General features: G+C 42.9%; 1 protein-coding gene across 2 annotated transcripts in view; it reads right to left on the bottom strand.

The window, feature by feature from the left end:
• SLC25A13 (solute carrier family 25 member 13) overlaps positions 1-25,476 on the bottom strand; it is a 136,224-nt gene that overhangs the window by 96,635 nt on the left and 14,113 nt on the right. For both annotated transcript variants that reach the window (XM_074945878.1, XM_074945877.1), the window contains one exon: positions 5,684-5,737. In XM_074945878.1, coding sequence (XP_074801979.1) covers positions 5,684-5,737 — 54 coding nt within the window. The remainder of the gene's footprint in view (positions 1-5,683; positions 5,738-25,476) is intronic.

Here is a 25,476-nt window from a genome sequence, read left to right as displayed (position 1 = left end):
ATTGGGTTTTGGAACAGAGGCATGTAAAAAACATGGTCCTTCACAATCATCTCTTTTCTCCACTTTGGCAATTATACCCACAGAGAATTTGATCTAATACAATAGTACTTAATAGCTTTTCGGTTACTTACTTCCATACATTTCAGATTGTAAAGTATTAACCAGTTCAGCCACATTTTTAGGAATGGTTTACAAACATTTTACTGGGACCTTGGTTTGTTTGTTTTTTTAATTAAAAATGGCAAAATGGATTATAAGCAACTAAGGATTTAGATTGGGTTATGTGAAGCATTTAATTTGATAGCTATATTTATTTCTACATTATATGTAATATTATAGTATGTTATTTTGGCAAAGATTTTTTTTAACTCAAGTGCAATAGGGAAAAATTGCTGTTAAATTATATTCATAAATACAGATCCATCAACCTTGAGAGACAACTGGATTGGCCCCACCAATTACATTCACATGAGGCAGCTTAATTAACATTTGTGGCCATAACTGGTCCTTAATATAGTATAACAGTGTGATGCACCCACTCTCTCCCATCTCAGGACTGGTGTAGCACTTTCTGCATTACAGTGAGCAAAATATTCAGATCATTTTTCACTCCTGAGACCACTGAACTATCTACTTTACTTTCCAGTCTAATAGAGAAAGGTGCAGGTGAGGAGTAGAAAGGTGGGAGGAGGTGAGACAATTTGCTATTGTGCTTAGCATGCTTCTCTGTGGCTCCTCAGATTCTTGGCCTCGAGCAGCTGAAGGCAACCAACATGATGAAGTTAATCTTCAGAGGCAGAGTTAGGAAGAATGCTTGTGTACATGCCCTAGAAGAATTTCACTGTTTGAGAAAACCAGTATAATATTTTCCAAAAGGGAGAGAGTCTTCTCTCTGTGGACCACACTTCTTCTCCCCACTCTTTACTCTTGAGGGAATTCTGCACCACTGCACAATGCAGAACTTTGCAGAAATTAACATTGTGCGTTCAGAATTTCCTTTCCCGCACATAAAAGGCCTGCAGTGCTGCTAGCTGCCACTAGGGGCCACTGGACTCAGCAGAACCCAACTTGCACATAGAAGACACTGCTGAGGGGAGAGGGAGGGAGCCTGGCAGCTGCCGTTCCCAGCATGCCCTGAGAGAAGGAGAGAGTGCTGCACAGGAAACTCCATGCAAGCCTGGAACCGAGCGTCAGGCTATTTCTTCCTCTGGATCTTTGGGCTCTGCGTGGTGGGGGGGGGAGTGCAGGTAACTGGGCTGTGGGGAGGGGCGGGGCAGCTGGGGGTGGAGGGGCAGAGAAACAGGAACTGGGTTGTCATAGGGGTTTAACTCTATACTCCTGGGACAGTGTGTGTGTGTGTGTGTGTGTGTGTGTGTGTGTGTGTGTGTGTGTGTGTGTGTGTGTGTGTGTGTGTGTGTGTGTGTGGTTATAGACATACTTGTTGACAGTATTTATACTGTCATAATTTATTTCAAAATAACTGAAACTGGTGTGATTATGTAGTGTTATTTTGACAAATAAAATTTGCAGAATTTTAAAATATTGTGCGCAGAATATTTAATTTTTTGGCACAGAATGCCCCCAGGAGTAACTCTTGCAATAAAAGTCATTGGAATCCTTCTGGCCTGGCTCCTCTATTTGTTCTTGCTCCTCAAAGGAGCACAAGAACACCTCCCATAAGGCCAGTTCTCCTGACAGATACCAGTTCTGAGACAGTCTTTTATGACTCAGTTTTCATAACTGAATGTCTAGCTTCAGGTGCATAAGTACACAGATGGGCAACTATATCCCCCCATTTTCCCCACAGTCATAATTCACAAGAGTCTACAACGAGCTCATGAAGTTGGGTAGAATTTAGTATGGTATTAGATCTTTATCTTTCAACACCTTTGCAAAAGAAGGTAAGATTCAAGAAGTCACCCCATTGTACCACCTCCCCCACTCTGACCATCTAAATTGATCTGAAGGGAAACTTTCCTACACATCCATATCCGCCTGCTCGTTACACATTTCTACTTTTCTCCATTGGGGAGCACTAGCTATACACTGCTATATTCACTGTACCATTAAACCCTTAGGGCAGAAGTGGGCAAACTACGGCCCGCAGGACTGTCCTGCCCGGTCCCTGAGCTCCTGGCCCAGGAGGCTCACCCCTGGCCCCTCCCCTGCTGTTCCCCCTCCCCCGCAGCCTCAGCTCACTGCACCACCAGCACAATGCTCTGGGCTGCGAGCTCCTAGGGTACCGCAGCTGCAGAGCCCGGCCTGACCCGGTGCTCTGTGCTGCGCGACTCCCTCTCCTGGTGCAGCTGCGCCACCAGCCACCGGTGCTCCAGGCAGCGCAGTGGGGGGAGGGGGGGGGGGGGAGAGTGGATAGAGGGCAGGGGAGTTCGGGGGGTGGTCAGGGGCCGGGGGTGTGGATAGGGTTGGGGAACAGGGGGGCTGAATGGGGGCAGGGGTTCGGAAGGGGGCAGTCAGGAAGGGTTGGATGCCGCGGCGGGGGCACTCAGGGGCGGGAGTTGCAGGGGCAATCAGAGACAGGGAGAAGGGGTGGTTGGATGCAGCAGGAGTCCGGGGGGGGGGGGGCAGTCAGGAAGGAGACGGGGGTTGGATGGGGCGGCAGGGGGCAGTTAGGGGTGGTGGGTCCGTGCGCGGTCAGGGAGAAGGGGTCGTTGGATGGGGCAGGGGTCCCGGGGGCAGTCAGGAAGGAGAGGGGAGGTTGGATGGGGCCGGGGGTCTGGGGGCAGTCAGGGGGTGGATGGAGCATGGGTGGCTGGGGGCAGTCAGGGGGCGAGAAGCAGGAAGGGGTTGGATAGGGGGCAGGGGCCGAGCCATGCCTGGATGTTTGGGGAGGCACAGCCTCCCCTAACCGGCCCTCCATCCAATTTCCGAAACCCGATGTGGCCTTCAGGCCAAAAAGTTTGCCTGCCCCTGCCTTAGGGCATTTACTGTAAAAAACTTATTGTGGTGATCGCAGCCTAAGACTACAATCCAGCAAAACACTTCAGCACAGACTTAACTTAAAGCATATGAGAAGTCAGAGTGAAATCAGTGAGACTAGTCTCATGCTTAAGTGCTTTCCTGGATCAGAAACTAAAGGAAAAGGTAGCAATGTATTTCACAATCTCCTTTTTCAGATCCCCTCTTTACTTTAAAAAGAAAAGGAGTACTTGTGGCACCTTAGAGACTAACCAATTTATTTGAGCATAAGCTTTCGTGAGCTGCAGCTCACTTCATCGGATGCAACGTCCGATGAAGTGAGCTGTAGCTCACGAAAGCTTATGCTCAAATAAATTGGTTAGTCTCTAAGGTGCCACAAGTACTCCTTTTCTTTTTGCGGATACAGACTAACATGGCTGCTACTCCGAAACCTTTTTATTATGAAGCAATCAGAGGTGTTCCATAAATTCTGTTGCAGTGTCCGAGGCCTTACTGAAGTCAAGATATGCCACATCTACCACTTCCCTCCATCCACAAGGCTTGTTACCCTGTCAAAGAAAGCTATTAGGTTGGTTTGACATGATTTGTTCTTGACAGTCCATAGTGACTGTTAATCACCTTATTATCTTTTAGGTGTTTGCAAACTGCTTGATTACTGGTCTGTATCACCATATATTATAATAGGGGCTGGAAGAGTTTTGTTCACTGCTAAGAGAGGGATGGTCTCAGGTAGCCATGTAAGGGGAAAAAATTTGGGCCACAACTGAAGGAGATTCCTTCTCCCTTGAAATAGGAAGCAACATCGGGGAGGATCAGAGCTTCCATGATTTCCCAGCTATGGCAGTTTCAGGCTAGATGAGTACTTGGGTGGATGGGGGGTCATTACACAAAGTAAAACTATTTCCCCATATTTATTCCCCCCCCTCCCCACACTGTTCCTCAGACGTTCTTGTCAACTGCTGGAAATGGCCCACCTTGATTATCACTACAAAAGGTTCCCTCCCCTCCCCTCCCCCCAGCTCTCCAGCTCACCTTAAATGATCACTCTTGTTACAGTGTGTATGGTAACACCCATTATTTCATGTTCTCTATGTATATAAATCTCCCCACTGTATTTTCCACTGAATGCATCCGATGAAGTGAGCTGTAGCTCACGAAAGCTTATGCTCAAATAAATTGGTTAGTCTCTAAGGTGCCACAAGTCCTCTTTTTCTTTTTGCGGATACAGACTAACATGGCTGCTACTCCGAAACCTTTTTACTATGAAGCAATCAGAGGTATTGCATAAATTCTGTTGCACCACAATGTAGTGATCAGTTTTCCAAGCTTTACAACAACCTTGTTATGTTCTGGTAATCACTTTGGATCAGCTGATAGAACTTCTCATAAAAAGACTATTTTGCTCTCTACTTTTAAATTAGGCTTAGACAGAGCCAAATTCTAAAAGACAGGCCTCTATCTCCAGCAGTTCACACTCCGGGTCAGGTTCCAGAGGCAGTTTCTTTCACTGGCCCAGGGAAGCTTGTCCCCTGCTCTGGGCCGGGGTGAGTGGGTGGGTAAAAACAGTGCCCGCCCACCCACCCACCCCCAGCTGGGAGAGGGGAGGTGAAAACAGCAACCACGGCTTACAGGAAAGCAGCACAGATCCCTGTGCTGCTCCTGCTCCACCAGCCAGCGGGGGCTCACAGCTTTGCTTGTGAATCCGAGCATCTTCACTTCCTAGCTGTAAGTGGGTGTCCCGTGTGCGAGGGTAGGGGTGGGGACAGGCAGCCAAGATGCACCTACCTTTAAGATTCAATACAGGCACAGTTCAGTATTTGCTTTTCTTTTTTTTTCCGTCTCCGCTGCTGCCTGATGGTTGCTTCTGGTTTCACATGGTGTCCGGTTGACCACTCAGTCCATAACTCTGGTGTTCGTATCTTTGAGGTTCTACTGCATTTGCACACTTTTAAGCACCATCACCGATATACGTTAAAGCGATGATGCTTCTGAAGTGTAGGCACGTGAAAGCAGAAGCACAATGAAGCCTCCTTGCAAATTTGATCCTTAGTAAGACATCTGCAAATAAAGTCCTAAGCCGGAAGTGGTGGGTATGCAGATATACCAGAACAAAATGCTGTTCATTTTGAGATCAAAAACCAGGAAACATCCATTTTTAGTTAAATCTCATTGCTTAAGGGTGAAGAAAAAAAAAAAAGGTTTTTTCTAAGATTCCAAGTGCCATTTCTGAAATATTGGGGAGAAGAAGATAATGCCTTATGGCCTCCACTGCTCCTGCAAATATATCCATGGCAGCCCAGCAGGGGAAGCAAAAATAACATGAAACTGACAAGTATTGCAATCACTACATATGCTGATCCTGCCTGCACCTCTAGGGAAGAAGATGCACAAGTGCAACACCACAGAGGGTAGAAGACCGCTTACCCAGTGGTCTAACAGCAACATGTCTTCACCAACATTTTTACCCTGTGTAGGAACAGTACTGAAACTCCCTTCCCTTTTTCTGAACACTTTCTTTCCAAGATATTAATATTTTCCTGAGCCAATACAATAATCACTCAAGAATGTATTTGACTTCTTGGTGAGCATTGTTCAATTTTGATAGTTGTATTTAAGTCTAACATGGTAATAATACGGTGAATGATTAATGGTTGAAAAAACTATCAAGAGTTGAATGCTACAATAAAGGATCAAAAGATATGAAAATTTTAGTCTGAAAGAGTAAAAATATTTACTTTATACATACCTTCAAAAATATTGTTTTCAACTCAGTTGGATCAGCTCTCTTGGTTAGAGCCACCTACAAGTAAATACATTTACATTAGTATGCATATTTTATACAAAAGATGTAAAAATGTCATTTAAAAGGAAAAATTCAAACAATAGAATTAATGATGAAAATAAATGTTTGTCTTCGGTAAATCAGCAATTGATTTAGCTGGTCATGCTTACTCACTTAACATTACACTAAGTTATTCAACATTTTTGCTGTAAATGTTTCTCCTATGCATTTTTCAATTCTTAAACCTGCAGGTTGCATATCTGCCAAAGTACCAACTCCCTCCAAAGTACTAATCTTCTGTATCTAAGCATTTATTCCATGCTCATCACATAACTTTGCACTTACCTCATCTATCATCTCAGGATCTCAAAGTGCTTTATAAGATATATATTATCCCCACTTTACACTAATGATAGCTTGCGCCCACCCATCTCCCAGGCTTTCCAATAATCCTGTCCTGCTGCCGGCATGGTAAGTGGGCAGGGGGAGGGGTGGTTGGATAAGGGGCAGGAGGTCCCGGGGGGGGGGCAGTCAGAGGACAGGGGGCGGCTGGATGGGGTGGGGGCGGTCAGGAGAAAGGGAGCAGGGGGGGTTGGATAGGGGCTAGGGTCCGGGGTGGGGGCAGTTAGGGATGGGGGTCCTGGGAGGGGGCAGTCAGGGGACAAGGAACAGGGGGGGTTGGATGGGTCAAGGGTTCTGAGGGTGGCAGTCAGCGGGCAGGAAGTGGAATGGGGTGGGGACCAGGCTGTTTGGGGAGGCACAGCCTTCCCTATCTGGCCCTCCATACCATTTCGCAACCCTGACGTGGCCCTCGGGCCAAAACGTTTGTCCACCCCTGAGCTATAACTTGTAAAAGCTATTCAAAGCGCACAGTTAACTTGCAAAAAGAAAAGGAGTACTTGTGGCATGCTAGAGACTGACCAATTTATTTGAGCATAAGCTTTCGTGAGCTACAGCTCACTTCCTCGGATGGCATCCGAGGAAGTGAGCTGTAGCTCACGAAAGCTTATGCTCAAATAAATTGGTCAGTCTCTAGCATGCCACAAGTACTCCTTTTCTTTTTGCGAATACAGACTAACATGGCTGCTACTCTGAAACAGTTAACTTGGGGTTTTCAGAAAGTTTTTGGATTCGGGCTGTCAAACTATTAAAACAATTAATCGCGAGAATAAAAAAAATAGTCGTGATTAATCACAGTTTTAACTGCACTGTTAAACAATAGAATACCATTTATTTAAATATTTTTAGATGTTGGAGGGGGAAGAATATGTGAGAGAGACAGGGTGTGAGTGTGTGTTGAAGGGATCGTGTCAGTTCGCTGTCTCTTTAGCAGAGCACTCACCAGCCTGAACGCTTGTGGAGACATCAGCAGCCGCTGGCAGCTCCCACTTTGACCCAGAGGCAGCGGCACAGACAGACTCCCTGTCCCCCGCCCCAGCTCAGCAGAGTCCAGGTACACGGGCAGAGGGACTGGGACACCCCATCAGCCTCCCTCCCCCTGCTCTGCATAGCAGACAGGAGACTCCCAAGTCCCAAGCCACTTGGTCAGGAGCGGCTCCAAGGCAAGGAGGGTGGGGATAGGAGGAGCAGCGGCGGCTGCAGAGGGCAGCAGAGAAGCAAGGGGAGGAAGGACACCCCTGCTCAGGAGGCACCCCCCTTGAGCACAGTGTCCTAGTCGGTGGCCTGGCCCAGCCCACCCACCCCTAAGGCCAGCCCTGCTCCTGAGCCAGCAGCAGACAGGCTCCCCCTGATCCCAGCTCAGTGGCATCCGAGTACAAGGATGGCGGATGGAGACACCCTGACATCAGCCCCACACCCACTCCCACTCCGCCCTGCAGTCCAAAGCAGCTTGGCTGGGGCGGCTGCATGGGGGCAGGGCACAGGAGCAGCAGTGTAGCAGGACAGCAGGAGGAGGGGCACGCTGCCCCAGAGGCACACAACAGTGCCCCTTTTGAGCACAGTACCCTGATGTGCAATTAATGCTCGTTAAAAAAATAACACGTTAATTTATTTTGAGTTAATTGCATGTGTTAACTGCAATTAATTGACAGCCCTATTTTGGATAGATCCATCCATTATGGGTTAAAGAAAAACACGAGTGGGGAATATCAAGTAAATTCTTGTCAAGTTAAAAACTGGCTATTTGGAAACTATATCATAAGTTATTATTCTTCAGCATAAACCTAAATAGAAATATATGCAATGTTTAACTGAACAGACCAGTTCTCCAGCTTGTCTGGTATCTTGATCCTGCCCGTGGGTTCTATTAGTGTACTGAAGAGGAATGGGTTGGGGGGCGGGGGGGACCTATACAACAGCATAGTGACCTATGCTAGAAGCTGGTGTGGGAAACTGTACAAAGAGAAATTTCTTCATGATGCTAGACGATGAAGAAAGTTAAAACTTATCAGAAACTGATTTTTTTGGTAAAAACTGTGTGTGTGTATTTTTTCAAAAATGTAGAGCAACTCTAGTGATTATTTTGCAGCCTCAGCCAAAAATAACTGATAAAAACAACAAGTGCTACCTACTCTAACTGCAGACCCTATTTTTATTATGGAACCTAGCAGAGACTACACAGTTGGGACTTGCATTTGTCTTTCCATGGCACAGAGGTCTACCCACATGGAGGCACTTGCAGAATCAATACCTAAAATTTTAACTATTTAATTACTTTATCTTTAATTATACAGTAGAACCTCAGAGTTAGCCACACCTCAGGAATGGAGGCTGTCCGTAATTCTGAAATGGTCCGTAACTCTGAACAAGATGTTATGGACTTCAGGGAGGAGTTGAGGCTGCAGCCGCAGGGCTGGGGGTGGGGGATCAGAGCTCAGGGCAGGGAGAGGTTGGGGCTTCTGACCTACAGGCCGCCAGGGCTCCAGGCTAGGGGCTCAGGGTGTCTATCCCTTGGGAGCACCAGGGCTGAGGGCTTTAAACCTGGGTGGAGCACTGGGGCTTGGGGCTTCAGCCCCACAGCTCCATTCCCGGTTTCAGCTTGGGGGGTGCCAGAGCTCAGCGCTAAAACCGGTACTCCCCTCGTAGCTAAAGCCCTGATCCCCGGTGCATGACCCTGCCCCCACTTCCCCTGCTGAGGTCAGGAACGGTGCTGTGGGGTTGAAGCCCCGAGCTGCAGCACGCCCCCCAGTCTAAAGCCTCAGTGGTCCTGAGAGTCAGAAGCCCCGAGCCCCGCCTCCGCCCAGAGCCCTGACACATCTCCCTGCCGACCCCGTGACTGCAGCCCCAACCCTCCAGTCGCTTAAGCCCCAATGCAGCACAGTATTTGGGTTTTTTTCTTTTCTTTTTTTTTTTTTTGGGGGGGGGGGTCTATGCTGTTGCTTGATTGAAGACTTCTGGTTTTACAGGGCGTCTGCTAGACTGGTAAGTCCGTAACACTTGTGTTCATATCTTTGAGGTTCTACTGTAAACCCAATTTTGACTCCCTCTCTCACCATGCCCCAACACTTGCTTAAAACATCCTTTCTGATTACAATTTCTGTGGCCTTTTGAGTCTCATATTTTGTGACCCACTATTTTCTCCAATAAACTTGCTTTTATTTAAAGACAAACTGAATTGGATTCACTGACTTAGTGCAGCAAATGCTGTCAGCCCTGGGAAGGAAAACAAAACTGACCTCTGACTTCAAGGAGTAGAATCTGGAAGAGTTCACAGGCTGAACACTTAGGGCCTAATCCAAAAGCTCAAAGAAGCCAGTGAGAGTTTCTCCATAGAGAATGAGTTTTGATCAGACCCACGTTCAAAAGTAAAACAACTATGGATACCTCTGGAAAAGTCATGATGAGGAAGCTGGCATGAGCACAAATATAAGATTTGAAGGGTGCTAGAACCTAGTTAGAATAGGCTTTAACCAGATGTCTCCCATTACACTGAAAGTTGCACAACTGGATCTATTAGCAAGCCCTGTAAGTTTACTTACTGTACACTAGCTTTGTGGGGAGTTAACAACATTTGGCAGCTCTTCTTCCGAAAGTCATCAGGGCTACGTGCAAAATTGTGGGGTTGAGAGTCTGAAAACATGCATAATCGAAGTGTCATCTTCTTTTATTAAGATGGTTATTTACTTGAGAGCCTATGGTCAAGACTCTGTACGCTCAACAGCAAGCTAGATCTAAATTCTGTAGAAAGGTCCCTTGATTTCTGCAGCACTCCTGTGTTGAATTCTGCAGCACTATAAGCAAATTAAAAAACCTATTGACTATAAAATAAATAATATAATCAGTACAACATTGCATGCACCATTAATTTTGTCATTAAGTTTTACACTGCCCCCACATTGTCAATTTGTGGCAAAAATATACCCGTAGAAATTGTTGGGTAAAATGGGGGACGAGATAAGAAATGGCAGTTTTGATAGTTACATAGCGGTGGCCCATACAGGTTCAATTCCAATGCCATTAACAACTTTGAGAAACCTAGCACAAATGGCTCTCCAACTCCAGCAGCCATTTTCAGTATTGTATTGATACTGAAGGAGGCAGCTGGAGTTCATAAGCCATCTACAGTATTCAATGGGGCTGATGCCAGTGAAATTGAACCAGTGTTAGCAACAGTGGGAATATTTACAGTTATTTATTCCCTAATCCAGACAAGGCTCAAGAGATAAACACATACGCCTCGCCCACACCAATAAAGTGACCTATTGCCGATGATGGCTGTCCTTTGTGAAAAGGGACTTCATCACACTTTCTGCAATCATGCTGAAAATTGTTGCATTCCAGTTATGCCAGCTGACATGTTGGCCGACTCTGGAGGTTGAACCAGACACCTACAGACCTAAAACATGAGTTGCTATAGCCTGAACTAAAGAGATAATACTCCCAACATGGCAGCTGTAACAACTCTCATCCTCTGTTGATGACCACAAAGTGGGACCTGTAACACACATTCACCAGTAGGTTACACCAGTAGTTAAACAGTTTTTTAAACCAGTTGAGGGTAGACTAGGGGAGTCTGTTGCCTAAACCACTGTCAGCCAACAGGTAGTTGGCCTAGTGTAGACTGACCCACAGACACTACTATGCTGCTTCTACTCTGGTACAATTCAATGTCGTACTGTCTGACATTCACAGAAATTCCTTATTAAAAATCTTTTGTTACTCACAAATTGTATCTATTCTATCTTTTCTCCCCTAGAGGGAAAAAAAAAACCAAAACACTAAACTGATAGGCAAAGCATCCATCTCATCATGTGAGGAGACATCTGAAAATGTTGGTTATTGCCCTATACACAGAGTAGCTTTATAAAAGCCGGCCACTTTTTTGAAGACACATTTAGTGGATAAAGCTTTCCAACATTTATTTTTAAAAACTTGAAGAGAAACTGAACACAGGCTCTGAGTAACAAGCAAAGTTACAGAATAGTCATGAAAGTGGGTGACATACTAGATGAGAGTCTATGGATAAAAAATTTTAGGAGCCAGTGGCCCACTGGCTCCTAAGTACCTTAGGCATTTTTGAAAATTTTATCCAATTATCAATTTTTTTTTATATTTGTGTATTATATTAAATTGTTTTAGTTAACTGTACAACAGACTATAGAAGCACTACCTGGCCCCTGGCACACCAGGGTTTAAACACCAAATTCCTATTTCTCTCCACTAGCAAAGGTGTTCAGGATAAGGGTTATAGAAAGGACCGTTGGAGAAACAGGAGCAGGATATGTGGGGAAACAGAGGTACTCTCCAATCAGGCTCAGAGGACTGAGTAGATTCCCAGGTTGGGAAAAGGTGTGGTTTTTTTTTACTCATTTTGCTTATGTTCCTTTGTCTTGGTTTGTATTTATAGCAGATCCTCTTCTGCTAACTCCCTGTAGCTGTGATTTGCTTCTGTTGAAGCGCAGTCATCCCACCAGTTTATTTTAACATATACTTTTAATACGTCACTTCAGCAGTGACAGTATGCCAAGTCCTGGACCAACACACAAAATGAATACAGTCCTTGCCTTGAGAAGCTTATGATTTAAGAGATACATAGAGACAGGATACATTAAAAATCAAAAAGGAGAGAATACATTGGACTTTGGATGGTTTTAAAATAATTAACTACTAATTTATTTATTGTACTTAATATTCAAGGAGCAAGTCTTTAGGAGGTATTTGAAAAGGAGTGGTGGATTAGTGGATAAGGAGTGAATCCCACAAATAGGACAGAAAGAACAGAGGAAACAAATAGGAAAAAGAACAGAGATGAAAGAGGGAGACAGAGTGCAGCAGGAAACATAAGAAGAACTGTCCAAGCATGCAGGGCCTTGATGGTAAGTATAAGAAGTTTGAACTTGATGCGGTGAGAAAGTGGAGCCATTGAAGGGATTCCAGAGTAATGGTGATATGGTCAGTAATGGGTGAAGAAGATGATACTTTTAGTGGGCATATTTTGGAAGGGCTGGAGGGGTAACATGAGTTTTAGGTAGGAAGAGATGTAATTACCCAGAAAGGAGATGATCGGGGCAACAACAAGTGTTTTAGTCTCTCCCAGACAGGATGGGATGAACTTTCAATAGATTGTGGGAGGAGAAACAGCAAGATTTGGAGGTAAAAGGAGGGGTCAAATATGATCCCTCCATCCCACTTTCCATAATTGCTCTTTTTATACTCCCAGAGTCCAGTTCTGGAGTCCGCGCTTCACTTTTTCAACTTTCAAAAAAAGTGTGATCAGAGAAAAGCTACAGAAATTATCTGAGGATTAGAAAACCTGACTTACAATGAAAGACTTAAGGAGCTCCATCTACTTAGCTCAAAGAGAAGGTTAGGAGGCAGTTTGATCATGATCTATAAGTACCTACAGAGGGAGAAGATTTCCAATACTAGAGGCCTCTTTAATCTAGCTGACAAAGATCTGACCTCTTTAATCTAGCTGACAAAGATCTAGCATAACGAGATCCAGTGGCCAGGATTTGAAGTTAGAACCACTCAGAATGGAAATAAGATACATATTTTTAACACTTAGAATAATTAACCATTAGAACAGATTCCAAGGCGATGTAGTGGACTCTCCATCACTTAAAGGCTTTAAATCAAGACTGCAGGTCTTTCTAAAATATATTCCCTATTCCACCACAAATTATTGCTCCTGATGCAAGAATCACTTGGTGAAAGCCTGTGGCCTGTGTTATGCAGGAGGTCAGCCTTAAAAAGACATTAAAATATCTTATGAATTTATTATATATAGATAGATATAGATACACACACACACACACACCCTAGAGCAGAGGGACACAGCCTTTCTGCTAAACTAAGCCCCAGAGGTTGGAGACTGGAATGTTTGAAACCTTTTTAGAATGTGGTTTTAGGGAGAGTTTGCATTCACACAATTCTTTTATACTGATTAAAGATTATCCTAAAACTATGTCCTAAGCAGCACTGGAATCAAGGATATAAAACAGCTGTGGTGCAACCAACTTGCTTATGTAGATAAGAATTTCACTTTTCCTATGTATCTGCAACTGTGTTAGCTAAACCAGATTAGAGACTGAATAGAGAATAGAGACTGAATAGAGACTGGGTTCATTACACACATTGAATCTATTTCCCCAGGGTAAGCATCCTCACACCTTCTTGTCAACTGTCTAAAGGAGCCATCTTGATTATCGCTACAAAAGTTTTTTTCTCCTGCTGATAATAGCTCATCTTAACTAATTAGCCTCTTATAGTTTGTATGGCAACTCCCACCTTTTCATGATTCTCTGTATTTTTTATATATATCGAGAGAGAGAGAGAGAGAGAGATCTTCTTACTGTATGTTCTATTCTGTGCATCCGATGAAGTGGGCTTGATGCTCAAATAAATTTGTTAGTCTCTAAGGCGCCACAAGTACTCCTGTTCCTTTTGCAGATACAGACTAACACGGCTGCTACTCTGAAACCAGATTAGACTGTCCTCCTTACTAGCAGCTCTCCTTGAAAAAGCCAGTTTCATTATGCATTGCATCATGAGTTATGTATCAAGGTTCTCCCAGTGCACTCTGCCTCCAAGGTTAGTTGCAGTTAGCCCCAGAATGCAAATGATTGCAAGTATCCACATCTGAGACAGCATTTGCAGTGTTTCTACACAGTCAGAGTCTAAATTAAGGACCTTTTATTACGGCAAAAGATGGAAACCAACCAACCAATCTAAGCAATAATTCTTGCATTCCTATAGGTTGCAAGCACCTAAACCAGACTCTAGAAAATGCTGTCAAGTTTGAACAAGAAATGTTAATAAGATCAATCAACTAATACTCCCCAAAAAGCAGAGGAAACATGCACACAGTGATGAAACTAAAAAGTGTACTGAGCTCACCCTAACTTTGGTGACTAACGGGGACCAATCAAATCTACGGTAAACTACTTTCTCCCATCATCAAGTTGTCTACTGATTTGTAGTTGTGACATCTCCCAATCTACAGGTACCAAGCACCAAGGTAAGTAGAAGTCTTCACTTCCTCCAGGTCCTTCTTAGATCTACATGAATAGGCAGTTACAGGTTACTTTTGATTCTATTTTTAGAGCCCTGCAAATCTATGGATATCCATTTTATATCTGCAGACCATGTTGGTGGACCACAAATCAGATGTGGATATAAATTTTGTAACAGTGCAAGACTCTACCTATTTTCAACATCCCAAAGTATACGGAGCAGGCTTGTTCAAAAGATTTGTTCTTGCTCAACAGGTTCAATATTCACAAGAAATGCCTGATAGGCCATAGTTTAGTTCAGGGGTCTCAAACTCAAATGACCACGATGGCCACATGAGGATTAGTACATTGGCCCGAGGGCCGCACCACTGACCACCCCCCTGCTGCCCCGCCCCCCTCCACCCCTTCCATGAGGCCCCACCCCTGCCCCACCCCTTCCCCGTTCTCCAGTAGAACATAGTATTACATAATGGGCATATGCTCTGTCGAAAGCGCCTCTGCAGACAGGAAAGCATCACTCATTCAAATCCTCCCATTATAACAGGGAACATTGTTAATGGCAGAACACCTAATAGCAGGATTTTATCACATAGCACACTTCCAATTCTCTCTCAACTGGTGACTTCCTCACAAAGCAACAGAAAGTCTTTTGCCTACAAGGGGTGCAGCTTTCTATTGGTAGCCTGTTGCTGTGTGGTCAAACTTCAGCTATAGGCTCAACTGCTATCCTCGTTTGGAATTTGGAAACCAAACCATTATAAAATCATCATCATCAGTAGTCCAGGTCAATGGCACTACAGTACATACTCCCACTAGTGAGCAGAATAGACTCTACTCCAAATGTAAAATAATGACAATTGTCCTCTATTTGGTGATACAGGGTAAGCTAGAAATTTTCAGCAGTTTTACTAATTTGACAAGGAACTGTGGTACCTGAACACAGACTCTAAGAATACCATGCAACATGGGAACCACTCAAAACATCTGCACAGCAACAATGCAACACTATGTGATAACCATGCAGAAATGCTGCCATATGTATCTGCCTACATTGTAGTGAAACTTGTAACCAAAATGGCTGTAATGTAGGTTGGCCAGAAACAATGCTGAAGAATCAAAGACTGTTCAAAGTATATAAAGTGTTTCTATGACATAACTTAACACTTTTCCAAACTCCACTATACAGGGGAGCTAAGTTGCAATACTGGGACTCAATAGCCTAGCAACAAGATCTTTAGGCATCTCCTCATATGGGAGCAGCCCTGTGGAATAAGGATCTTGGGGTGGGTAGAAATATAGGACAAGAGGTAAATATGTTTACAAGGGATTACAATTAAAAATGAGCCAATCTAAATTTTCCAACAAATCACTCTGATAACAACATTAAGATTCAAGCACTCAAAATACCATAATGATAAGCATGCAATACCTACACAGAAGATAGAAAGGTCATCTACATCAAACTGTTGTGAGAATAACTGTCATAATTCTTTATATGTGACATCATAATCATGAATAAGCAGGAGAAGTAAATAGACTAGTGAGAAAATTCCTATACATTAATGTCTCAACTAATAATTGTGTGACAGGAATTACGTAGGAATAAATGACAGGTGATGTATTTTGTTTCAGTGTTATGTTTTCTTTTTTGATTGAGCACAAAAGTTCACTTTTAACGATCCTATTTATAATCAAATCTGTCTATTCAAGATGCTACACACCTCAGTAGCTCAGAATTGGGGAGGGTGTGTGAGTGGGCATGAATCCATATGTATGCACGAATCCATTTCTATGATCTTAGAAAGAACAAAAGACAACTGCATAATGGAAGCAGACATCACACACAAGTAACAATGTTATTGTGCATTATAAATGGTAGGAATAAAAGAAAATCCTTAATCTTGGAGTCAGAAACCTTTCCTTAATGCTGACAAAAGAACAGTGGTATCCCAACAGAGGGCCTAGAAACATATAAAAAAGAAGTAGAGACTTGAATATGGATTTTTTTATAACTATTTCAGCACCATCACTTTAAATTCTTGAAGACTACATTTCCAGTGGGCAGAGGTTCACTTGCATATGCAGTTAGAAAAGGTGGGTAGTTACAGGTCTAAAGCAGTGGTTTTCTAACTGTGGGTTGCAATCCAGTACTGGGTCACGGCATGTAAGGCATTGGGTTGCAGTGGCTCTGGTCAGCACCGTCGACCGGGCCGTTAAAAGTCCAGTCGGTGGTGCTGCCTGGCTAAGGCAGGCTAGTCCCTACATGTTCTGACACCATGTTGCACCCCGGAAGTGGCTGTTGGATCATATTAAAGAAGTTCTGTATTAAAATCACAAATGAGTTTGATTCCCCATAGTTTAAATTCCAGGGTATTACTAATTAAGAGATCTCTTGGTTTTTGGTACTGTTTCTCTCCCTCTGTGTGTGAAACTTGCAAGCTGCTAATTGTGTTAGTACATCCTAAGACAGAGTCTGTTCTCAAAGCAATACACACAGAGAGAGACTCAAAGCAATACTCTGTAACAACAGAAACAGCACCCAGAGACTTCCCGCCCTTTTGTTGTATTAACAATTGTGATTAAAATAGAGATAGAGGATGTATGTGGATGGATGCTTGGTGTGGATAATAACTGAATGATCAGGGAGGTGCCAGCCTAAGAATCCAGCGTCCATCGGCTGAAGAAGGCGTCAAGTGGAAATAATCAGAGGGCCCCCAGAGGGCAGACTGGAATCCACCCAACAGCCTCAAGAATGGGAGAACCAAAGAACAAGATAACATCTAGCAGCACGGAGCCGTCAGGAATGTGCCATCTGCTGATTGATTCAGCAATAGCATGATGAAGCAATTCCCATAGACTGGCATAGGAAGAAATTCCTATAAAAATGGACTCTAGAAAGTGAGAACTTTGGGGGGTCTGATTCCGAAAACCAACTTCCAGGAGCATCAGATGAGCATCCTGCTCCCTCCTCATGTCCAGGCCACCTGGCCAGTGGTTTGTGTGTGTGTGTTTGTATGAATGAATGTGTGAATAAATATGAGATTGAATGGAATGTTATAGCTATAAATAAGTGCTTACTATGATTCTTTCTGTATTCACAATAAATGTGGTATTTTGCCTTTTCCTCTTTAATAAGATCCTGCTGGTTTTTATTTTATTGGTATAACATGGCCAGCAGTAGGTCTGGCTCCTAGGCGGGGGGCCACGGGGCCCCACACACTGGCTCCGCACTCCCATTGGCCTGTTGCCAGCCAATGGGAGCCGGGGGGGGGGTGGGGGGAGAGGTTGCCTGCGCGCCTCCGCCTAGGAGCCAGACCTGCTGCTGGCCGCTTCCAGGACAGCAGGAAGCCTGCCTTAGCACCCCGCTGTGCCGCTGACTGGGAGCTGCCCGAGGTAACCCTGTGCCCCAATCCCCTGCCCCAGCCCTGAACCCCACCCCAAACCCAGAGCCCCTTCCTGAACCCCAACCCCCCCCATCCCCGGTCCCACCCCTGCACCCCAAACCTCTGCCCCAGCCCTGAGCCCCTCCCACACCCCAAGCCCCTCATTACCAGCTCCGTTGGGTCACGGGTATCAACAATTTTCTTCAACTGTGTCGTCAGAAAAAAAGTTTGAAAAACACTGGTCGAAAGAACACATTTGCACCTGCAATCACAGTAACTCCATGCTGAAAGGTAGCTGTGCAAGTGTGCTCTTGTGCATGCAGATTGTGGGTCTCATGGGACTGAATTTGAGCCCAAGTGTAAATTTCAGTTGCAAGTTTAAACTGTTTCCCCACCGCGCAGGAAATAAGACAACTACAACATAAGGGGGTGGGGCAAGGTGGGGTGTTAAATTTTCTTTTTAATTATTCAGACCTCAGGTACTAACACTAGGTGTATTCTTAATGCTTAAATAATATCAGATTGGTGTGTGTGTGACTAATATGTGTACATGACCTTCACATCAGGATGGGCGGGCAGGAGAGAAAGTCTGGGGGAGTGCTTGGAAATAGCTTGCAGTCTCAAGCAGAAAAATAAAATAAACTGGCAGGGACTTCAGAGACTGCATCAAGGGGAGTTAGTGATGTAAAGGACATGGCCCTATCCTGGTCAGGTACAGGTTATAGAGCTCCTTGAGCATAATTAAGCTGGCAAACCTGTGAGGTATGTTGCACCTGGAGAGGTACTCCTTAAAAGGAAGGATCCAAGCTTAGTGCAGGGCGGCAGAGCTAAAGAACAGAGCTTCCTAGTGCCACAGAGCAGGGGCTGCTTACCCAGATAGCTGCTGAAGAGTCTCTGCCACCTGGACCCTCACTAGAGCCCAGGGTGCTCAGCCTGGGCCTCTCAGACACTCAGGAGGTTAAGAACCCAGCTCCTCCAGAGCCTATTTATCTGTTGCCTTGTGAGGAACAGTGGGGTGAGCCTGGACTGTACTGTGGGTTGCAGGAGTATTTTGTTTGCCTTTTTTTCCCTGGGACTGCAGTCAGGCCTTGAAGGGGGGGAGCTGCCTCCCTAAGACTTATAATCAGGAGACTACATTCTGCACTCCAAACCAATGCTACAGCAACACCTACAGCCAAAGAGGGATGGTGGGGATGAGGGAGGTGCCCAGACTCACCCCTCGGGGTACAACCTGAATAAGTGGTAACAATCTCTGAGCTAACAGGATGCAAGACCAGTGAGAATCAAAGCTATGGAAGAGTAAATTATAACTTTCCAGACTCCGCAGAAAATCTAAAAGACCTGTCAACAGTAGTTAAGGAATTTCCACTCAGGAAAGCTTTGGAAAATAATTTTTTTTTAAAAAATCTACTTAGAAACAATTCTGTTTATAGCTCTTTTTCTCCTCTGCAGGTTGAGATTTTTTTTCTTTTTTTTTTTTTTGTATATTTGCATAAAACCACCTCTTTGTTAAAACAATAATTTACTTTTAATGCTCGGTTCTCAATATTTTTATGACATCACCTAGTTCCTATGGAAACTGTGGTAAACTGAGCATTTTGTTTTAAATTGGGGAATAAAGAAACAAGAGAAGAAAAATCCTTTAGAACTTGTTTTCATACCAATATCTTTAGTAGTTAATGAGGAAAGCAGAATTAAACCATTTTTATTTACTGAGAACAGTTATTTCCATTTTTATTTGCTGTGGAGGCACCGCAGCTCAACACAAAACCTCAGGTATTGGTTTAGTGGACAATGAATGGCTTGAGATCCTAGAGAAATTCTAGTGCAACAGGGTTTGGGTTTGTTTGTTTTTCTTTTAAATCTCATGAACCAAAAGTTCTTCTATTTTCTTCCTTGGACACTTTGACATCATGATTGTGATGTCAAGGAAGTTCTGTTCTGTGTATCTACCATCCCATACTAGCATACTGATGCTAGCCAACCAAACTACTCCCTTTTTGATACCCATTTTTAAAAATGCAATAAAATTCCAGTAAAAGCTTCCTTGTAATAATTTAATACAGCTCTTTGATGTACTTAATATATGAGATGATCAGACAAGCACCTGTGGCTCAAGATTTCCACAGACCACAGAGTTTTAACGAGAAAACGATTTATCTTTTTTCCTGCATCTAACTTTCATTGATGACAGCCTCATATGGAGTACTTTGCACTCCAGACTTGTGGAAGCGTAAGGAAACTGAGGATCTACACGCATGCTGTATAAAATAGAAAGATTAGAGGGCAAAACAGCACACTTTTCAGCATTTTTTGGTGTGTTTTCCTCACTCTCATTTTCAGTAGATTAGTTTTTTTCCACACAAGAAAAAAAATAGCAAATTTAATATTTCTTTTCCTAACCTGTACACCTCACATTGAATAGGAAAATATTAAACCCACACTTTATTAGATTTAGTCAGATAAATGCTTTCATGCTTGGTTGAATTACCTTTTCCTCCACATTTAATTATATATGATTGTCCAAAGCATGAGTACCCAGCTAATAAACCCCCATAGAGGAATGCAAACAGAGCTCAGGAGGTCATGATCACCCATATTTTCTGTATGGCTAGAGAGAAAGTGCATCCCAAAAGATCATCTGTTGGAATATAAGGTCACAATATGGAAAAGGTTGAGTATCACTGCTCTATAGCATCCACTTTGTTGATAAACAATCCACATACACATCTTGGTCAAGGTAAGTAGCAAAAATGGACTTAAAAGACTTAATGTTCCCATATTTTTCTTATTTTTGAGATAACACTTAAGCAGCATCAACATGGGACCAATTCATTATCTCCATAAAGCAGCTTCCATCTAGACTGACAACACACAATGGAAGGCTGAATTATAAAAATGAATTGACAGAAAGGAGGAAGGCTGACTTGAGGTTGATGATCAAAAAAAAAAACCCTATTTTAATGGAAACGTGAAATTATTCAAAATTGTGTTCACCTAGATATGTAAAGATTTAACTAAGCTGATTCTAGTCCCCAGCCCATCACACAGTCTGAATCAACCGCAGTGTTCTTACGTGCGAGAATCTTTTTCTAATGGCTTTTCATAAAGTGCCACATATGAAAGTTCCTACTGCATGAGATGTGTTAAAATAAGATATAAACTTAATACCTGCTAACTACAGAATTAAAGCCTAAAATAATTAAACAGCATCGCCCAAAGGTCTCAGCAATGACGTAACCGGTAAGTGCACAAATGGGTCACGTCTTAGACAGAATAAAAACAGTGACAATAATAATAAATGGCCTGCAGCTGTGTTTAGAAGTATGCCTTTGGGCTATGCTATATACTGCCATATATTTGTGCACAGAACTCCAAACTGAGGTAACACATGGATTTTAGACCCTTGGGGTCATAATCATTTTGATGGGCAGGCTAGTTTAAAAGGCTTATGATGAAGTATGTGTCATACATTTTTTTTTAATAAACAAACCATTCCAAAAAATATACCCACTGCACCAAAACTATTACACTTTGATTAAATATTCATTAAGGGCTCAAACTAGTGGTCGCTTTTTCCTTCTTCTATACACTGACTTTTTACTTTGATGGTTTAATGCTGTAGTAGCAGCTGGCAACCTCACACCACAACTTCCCCCAGGAGAAGAGTATTTACTAGCCCACCCACTAAGCATTCCTCTGTTGGCTACCAAGGAAAATGCATGCCTTGCAGAGAAAACCAGCTCTGCTGATTGAATTGGCTGGAAAGTTGAAGCAGCACCAGCAGCTAAGAAAGGTCACACAGGCTCCTCCTCCTATATACTGGATGATGACCACTTAGCACAGGATCATCCTTAACACAGTGTCTGCCCCCAGCCAAATGTTCAAAGCTCCTTCAGATGAGTAAACATCATGACAAAAAAAGTAGAGAAAGCCTCACAAACTTGAATTGCAAACACTGAGAAGCTGACAAATGTTGGAGAATCTAGGAAAAATTCAGTGGAAGTCTCACCTGAGAAAACAAGGATAGGCACTGTCAGAAACACACTATGATCTTTATCTGCTGTTGTATATTGGCTCCAAACAAACCTTTATATGTCACTTTTACCCACTCTATCAGATATTACCAGCCATCACTGGAAAGAGTAAATAAAGTCATATGAATATAGAAGTTTGAGAAATTGGTCATAAAGTTGTGGCAAATATGAAGAAAGTAGGAAGAATTTGGGGGAACAGAAGAGCTACACTGTTAGCATCGGCAAATATCTGCATCAACTGCAGTGGGAGGAAGAAAGGCATTTTCAGATTGCATATGACCCAAGTGTTTGACGGTGGGGCCATGTCAGCAATTCTCTCCCCTAATTTCAGGGCTGTAAGTCAGATCCTCAGCTCTCAGCCCAGATGAACTCAGGTGACTTAGCTATAATAAAGCACTTGTGCATCTACCAACCATGTAAAGTCCACAAAATGCATTTATCAGATATATACCTAACACATCCTAATGGTAGTTTACAGAGTTAGAATGTGTTCAACCAAGACATACCATTTTAGGGCCAAACTCAGAGGTGATGTAAATAGTGGTATATATAACCCCTACATAAGATAGTGTAAATATATAATAATAAAAGGGTGTGTGGCCCTTACTTTCCCTCTGCCTGAACTTCTTAAACCCTCCTATTGCTTGCCCTCCAGCTACAAGCCCAATTTTCCATCCTTTCAGACTGTATGGTACACCAACTTAAATTTACCTATGCTGGCTAACGGATATGCAACCTGCACCATAACAGAGATCATCTCTGAAATAAATATGAATCCAACCAGTCTATTCCTGAAAGCACACAAGAACCCAGATAGAATAAATGCTTCACATATGAGCGTACTCTTTTACTAAAGTGTCCTATTGTGACAAAATTAAACAGTAAATGTGAAAAATCCAAAGTAATATTCAAACATGAGTTTCAAATTCTAATTCAGACTTTGATTCTACTTCATTGGCAAGTACAACCCCACAACTACTTTAAGTTTTTATTTTCTCATTCAACTCAAAACTTAGAATAATTAATTCCCAAGAACAATCATTAGATAGTGATAAACTGACAACTAAAACAAAGTCACTTTCTATTTATAGAAGTGTCTAAAAACTGTGGTCACCTAGACATTTAACAGTATTTTCCATGTGGGATGAGAGTTGCTGTTTTTGATTTCTCATTAATTGTCTTGATTATCAAGTACATGACTTATCTATAATAAAGCATCAATAATTTTTGCTTTCTGGTCGTAACAATAGGCCCCAATAATTATGAAAATAGCCTCTAAATGCCTATGTGCCTTGCTAACCACAGGTGCTACCAAATTAACTAATGAGAATTTTCTTAAACTAGATTTTAACTAATAGCTTTGGAATGTATTATTTTCCATTTTCTTAATATTTGTGCCCTGAACAGAAGCAGTATAGGCAAGTTCTGAATGTACAATTCATATGTTAACCTCAATAAAACCAATCAAGAGTTCATAAGTAAAAAAAAAAAACTGTACTTTTATAAATCGGCCCAACAACTTACCTCAAAGCTGACATATGACCTTATATGTCAGTTTAATTCTGTTCTGCTTCGAAATAACAATAACCTGGTCACAAAGAATTAAAGATCCTTCAAGGCTTACCTTCCTAGCCACATCCCCACCTTACCGTTTGTCACCAGTACTTCATATCCTGTCTAAAACGTAGACTGCAAGCTATTTAGGCCAGGAGCAACATATTTGTTTATTGTCTGTAAAGCATCTAGGACACGTTAGCAAAAAAGTATAGTCTACATTTATGAATAAAAGAGGTCCCTGCCTAGGATTCTGATACAGCCAGCGTGCAGTAACACAGTCAGTATCTCTTTCATGCCGCTGCCTTGTTCTGCAGAATATAAGCTTTCCCATTTTTAAAAGCAGTACATTTTGTCATTATAGTGGCTGACATAGCCTCGAAACCATTACAAGTTTCTGTGATCTCAATATGGGCTAAGTCAAATGTCCATGATAATACTTTTAACTATCAACAATATTAACTCACTTCTCATCAAAGCATCCAACAGAGGAGAGAGACACCCATATTACAAGGATCTGCAAAATCTTCTGAGTGTGACAGGTCATTCCGACACCGCCTGTGAGCGAATCTGGGAGAAAATGGCAACTTTTTCCCCACCAGTCAAGGAGCCAAACACGAGGGGACCAGCAGTGCCCAGATACATGAACTCCCTTCAAGGCTGCACCAAGCTCAAAGAGCTCAGCAGGACTTATGAGCCGAGAGTGCATGTACAGTGATATTTTGAACATCTGCGCAATTTATTGAGAGTAGTATCTTATGTGGATGGAGCTTATTTTGTGGAAAGAACTCCGCTCCCTTCAAATCTGAACTCTATCCTTGTTCTTTACACCTTTTAAAGTGTAGAAAAGTGACTAAAAATTGCATTCTGGGGAGATGCCAATGACTTCCCTGGCAAATATACTGAGTTTACAAATACAGATGTTATTCTAACTGCACACTACGCTCTTTTCTCTTTGCACATCACCAATAATAAAAGAGCTAAATCCAAATTAGGCTGTCAGTGACATGTGAGCAAGCCCATTGCCATCAACGGGGAGCTGATTAGAAATCAGTAAGCTCTGTTGATGATGATCAGGAAGGAATAGAATCTCTCTCAGCTGCACTGGCATGGTCAACAAGGAAAAAAATAAAAGGAATAAAAAGCTTATTTTTGTACCAAAAGTCATCAGATAAACACTCAAACTGCACAGGCAGCAGATGTATTGACAAAGAATGTGTTATTGTTCCGAGCAGAACCAGACTTCACTGTAAGCAAGGCAATCATACGCTGCGGCAGCGCAGCTTGTTACAGTGAAAATTCAGATGTCTGAGTAAATCTTTGCATACGACACCTGAGTTTCAAAACCCAGACTGCATTTAAACAGCAATCACACTGCATTTAAAATGCAATTGACACAGGTTACAAAAGTAGAAACAATGAATGAATTACCAGCCTAAAGTAGGTTTCAGAGTAGCAGCCATGTTAGTCTGTATCCGCAAAAAGAAAAGGAGGACTTGTGGCACCTTAGAGACTAACCAATTTATTTGAGCATAAGCTTCCGTGAGCTACAGCTCACTTCATCGGATGCATTCAGTGGAAAATACAGTGGGGAGATTTATATACATAGAGAACATGAAACAATGGGTATTACCATACACACTGTAACAAGAGTGATCATTTAAGGTGAGCTATTACCAGCAGGAGAGCGGGGGGGGACACGACGACCTTTTGTAGTGATAATCAAGGTGGGCCATTTCCAGCAGTTGACAAGAACGTCTGAGGAACAGTGTGGGGAAGGGGTGAATAAATATGGGGCAATAGTTTTACTTTGTGTAATGACCCATCCACCCAAGTACTCATCTAGCCTGAAACTGCCATAGCTGGGAAACCATGGAAGCTCTGATCCTCCCCGATGTTGCTTCCTATTTCAAGGGAGAAGGAATCTCCTTCAGTTGTGGCCCAAATTTTTTCCCCTTACATGGCTACCTGAGACCATCCCTCTCTTAGCGGTGAACAAAACTCTTCCAGCCCCTATTATAATATATGGTGATACAGACCAGTAATCAAGCAGTTTGCAAACACCTAAAAGATAATAAGGTGATTAACAGTCGCTATGGTCTGTCAAGAACAAATCATGTCAAACCAACCTAATAGCTTTCTTTGACAGGGAAACAAGCCTTGTGGATGGGGGGAAGTGGTAGATGTGGCATATCTTGACTTCAGTAAGGCCTTGGACACAGTCTTGCATGACCTTCTCATAAAACAAACTAGGGAAATACAACCTACATGGAGCTACTATATGGTAGGTACAAAACTAGTTGGAAAACCGTTCTCAGAAAGTAGTCATCAGTGGCTCACAGTCAAGCTGGCAGGGCATATTGAGTGGG

Source organism: Natator depressus, chromosome 2, assembly GCF_965152275.1.
Source record: "Natator depressus isolate rNatDep1 chromosome 2, rNatDep2.hap1, whole genome shotgun sequence".
NCBI classification, from domain to species: Eukaryota; Metazoa; Chordata; order Testudines; family Cheloniidae; genus Natator; species Natator depressus.
Note: the sequence above shows the minus strand (reverse complement) of the source record. Positions and strands in the feature narration are given on the sequence as shown.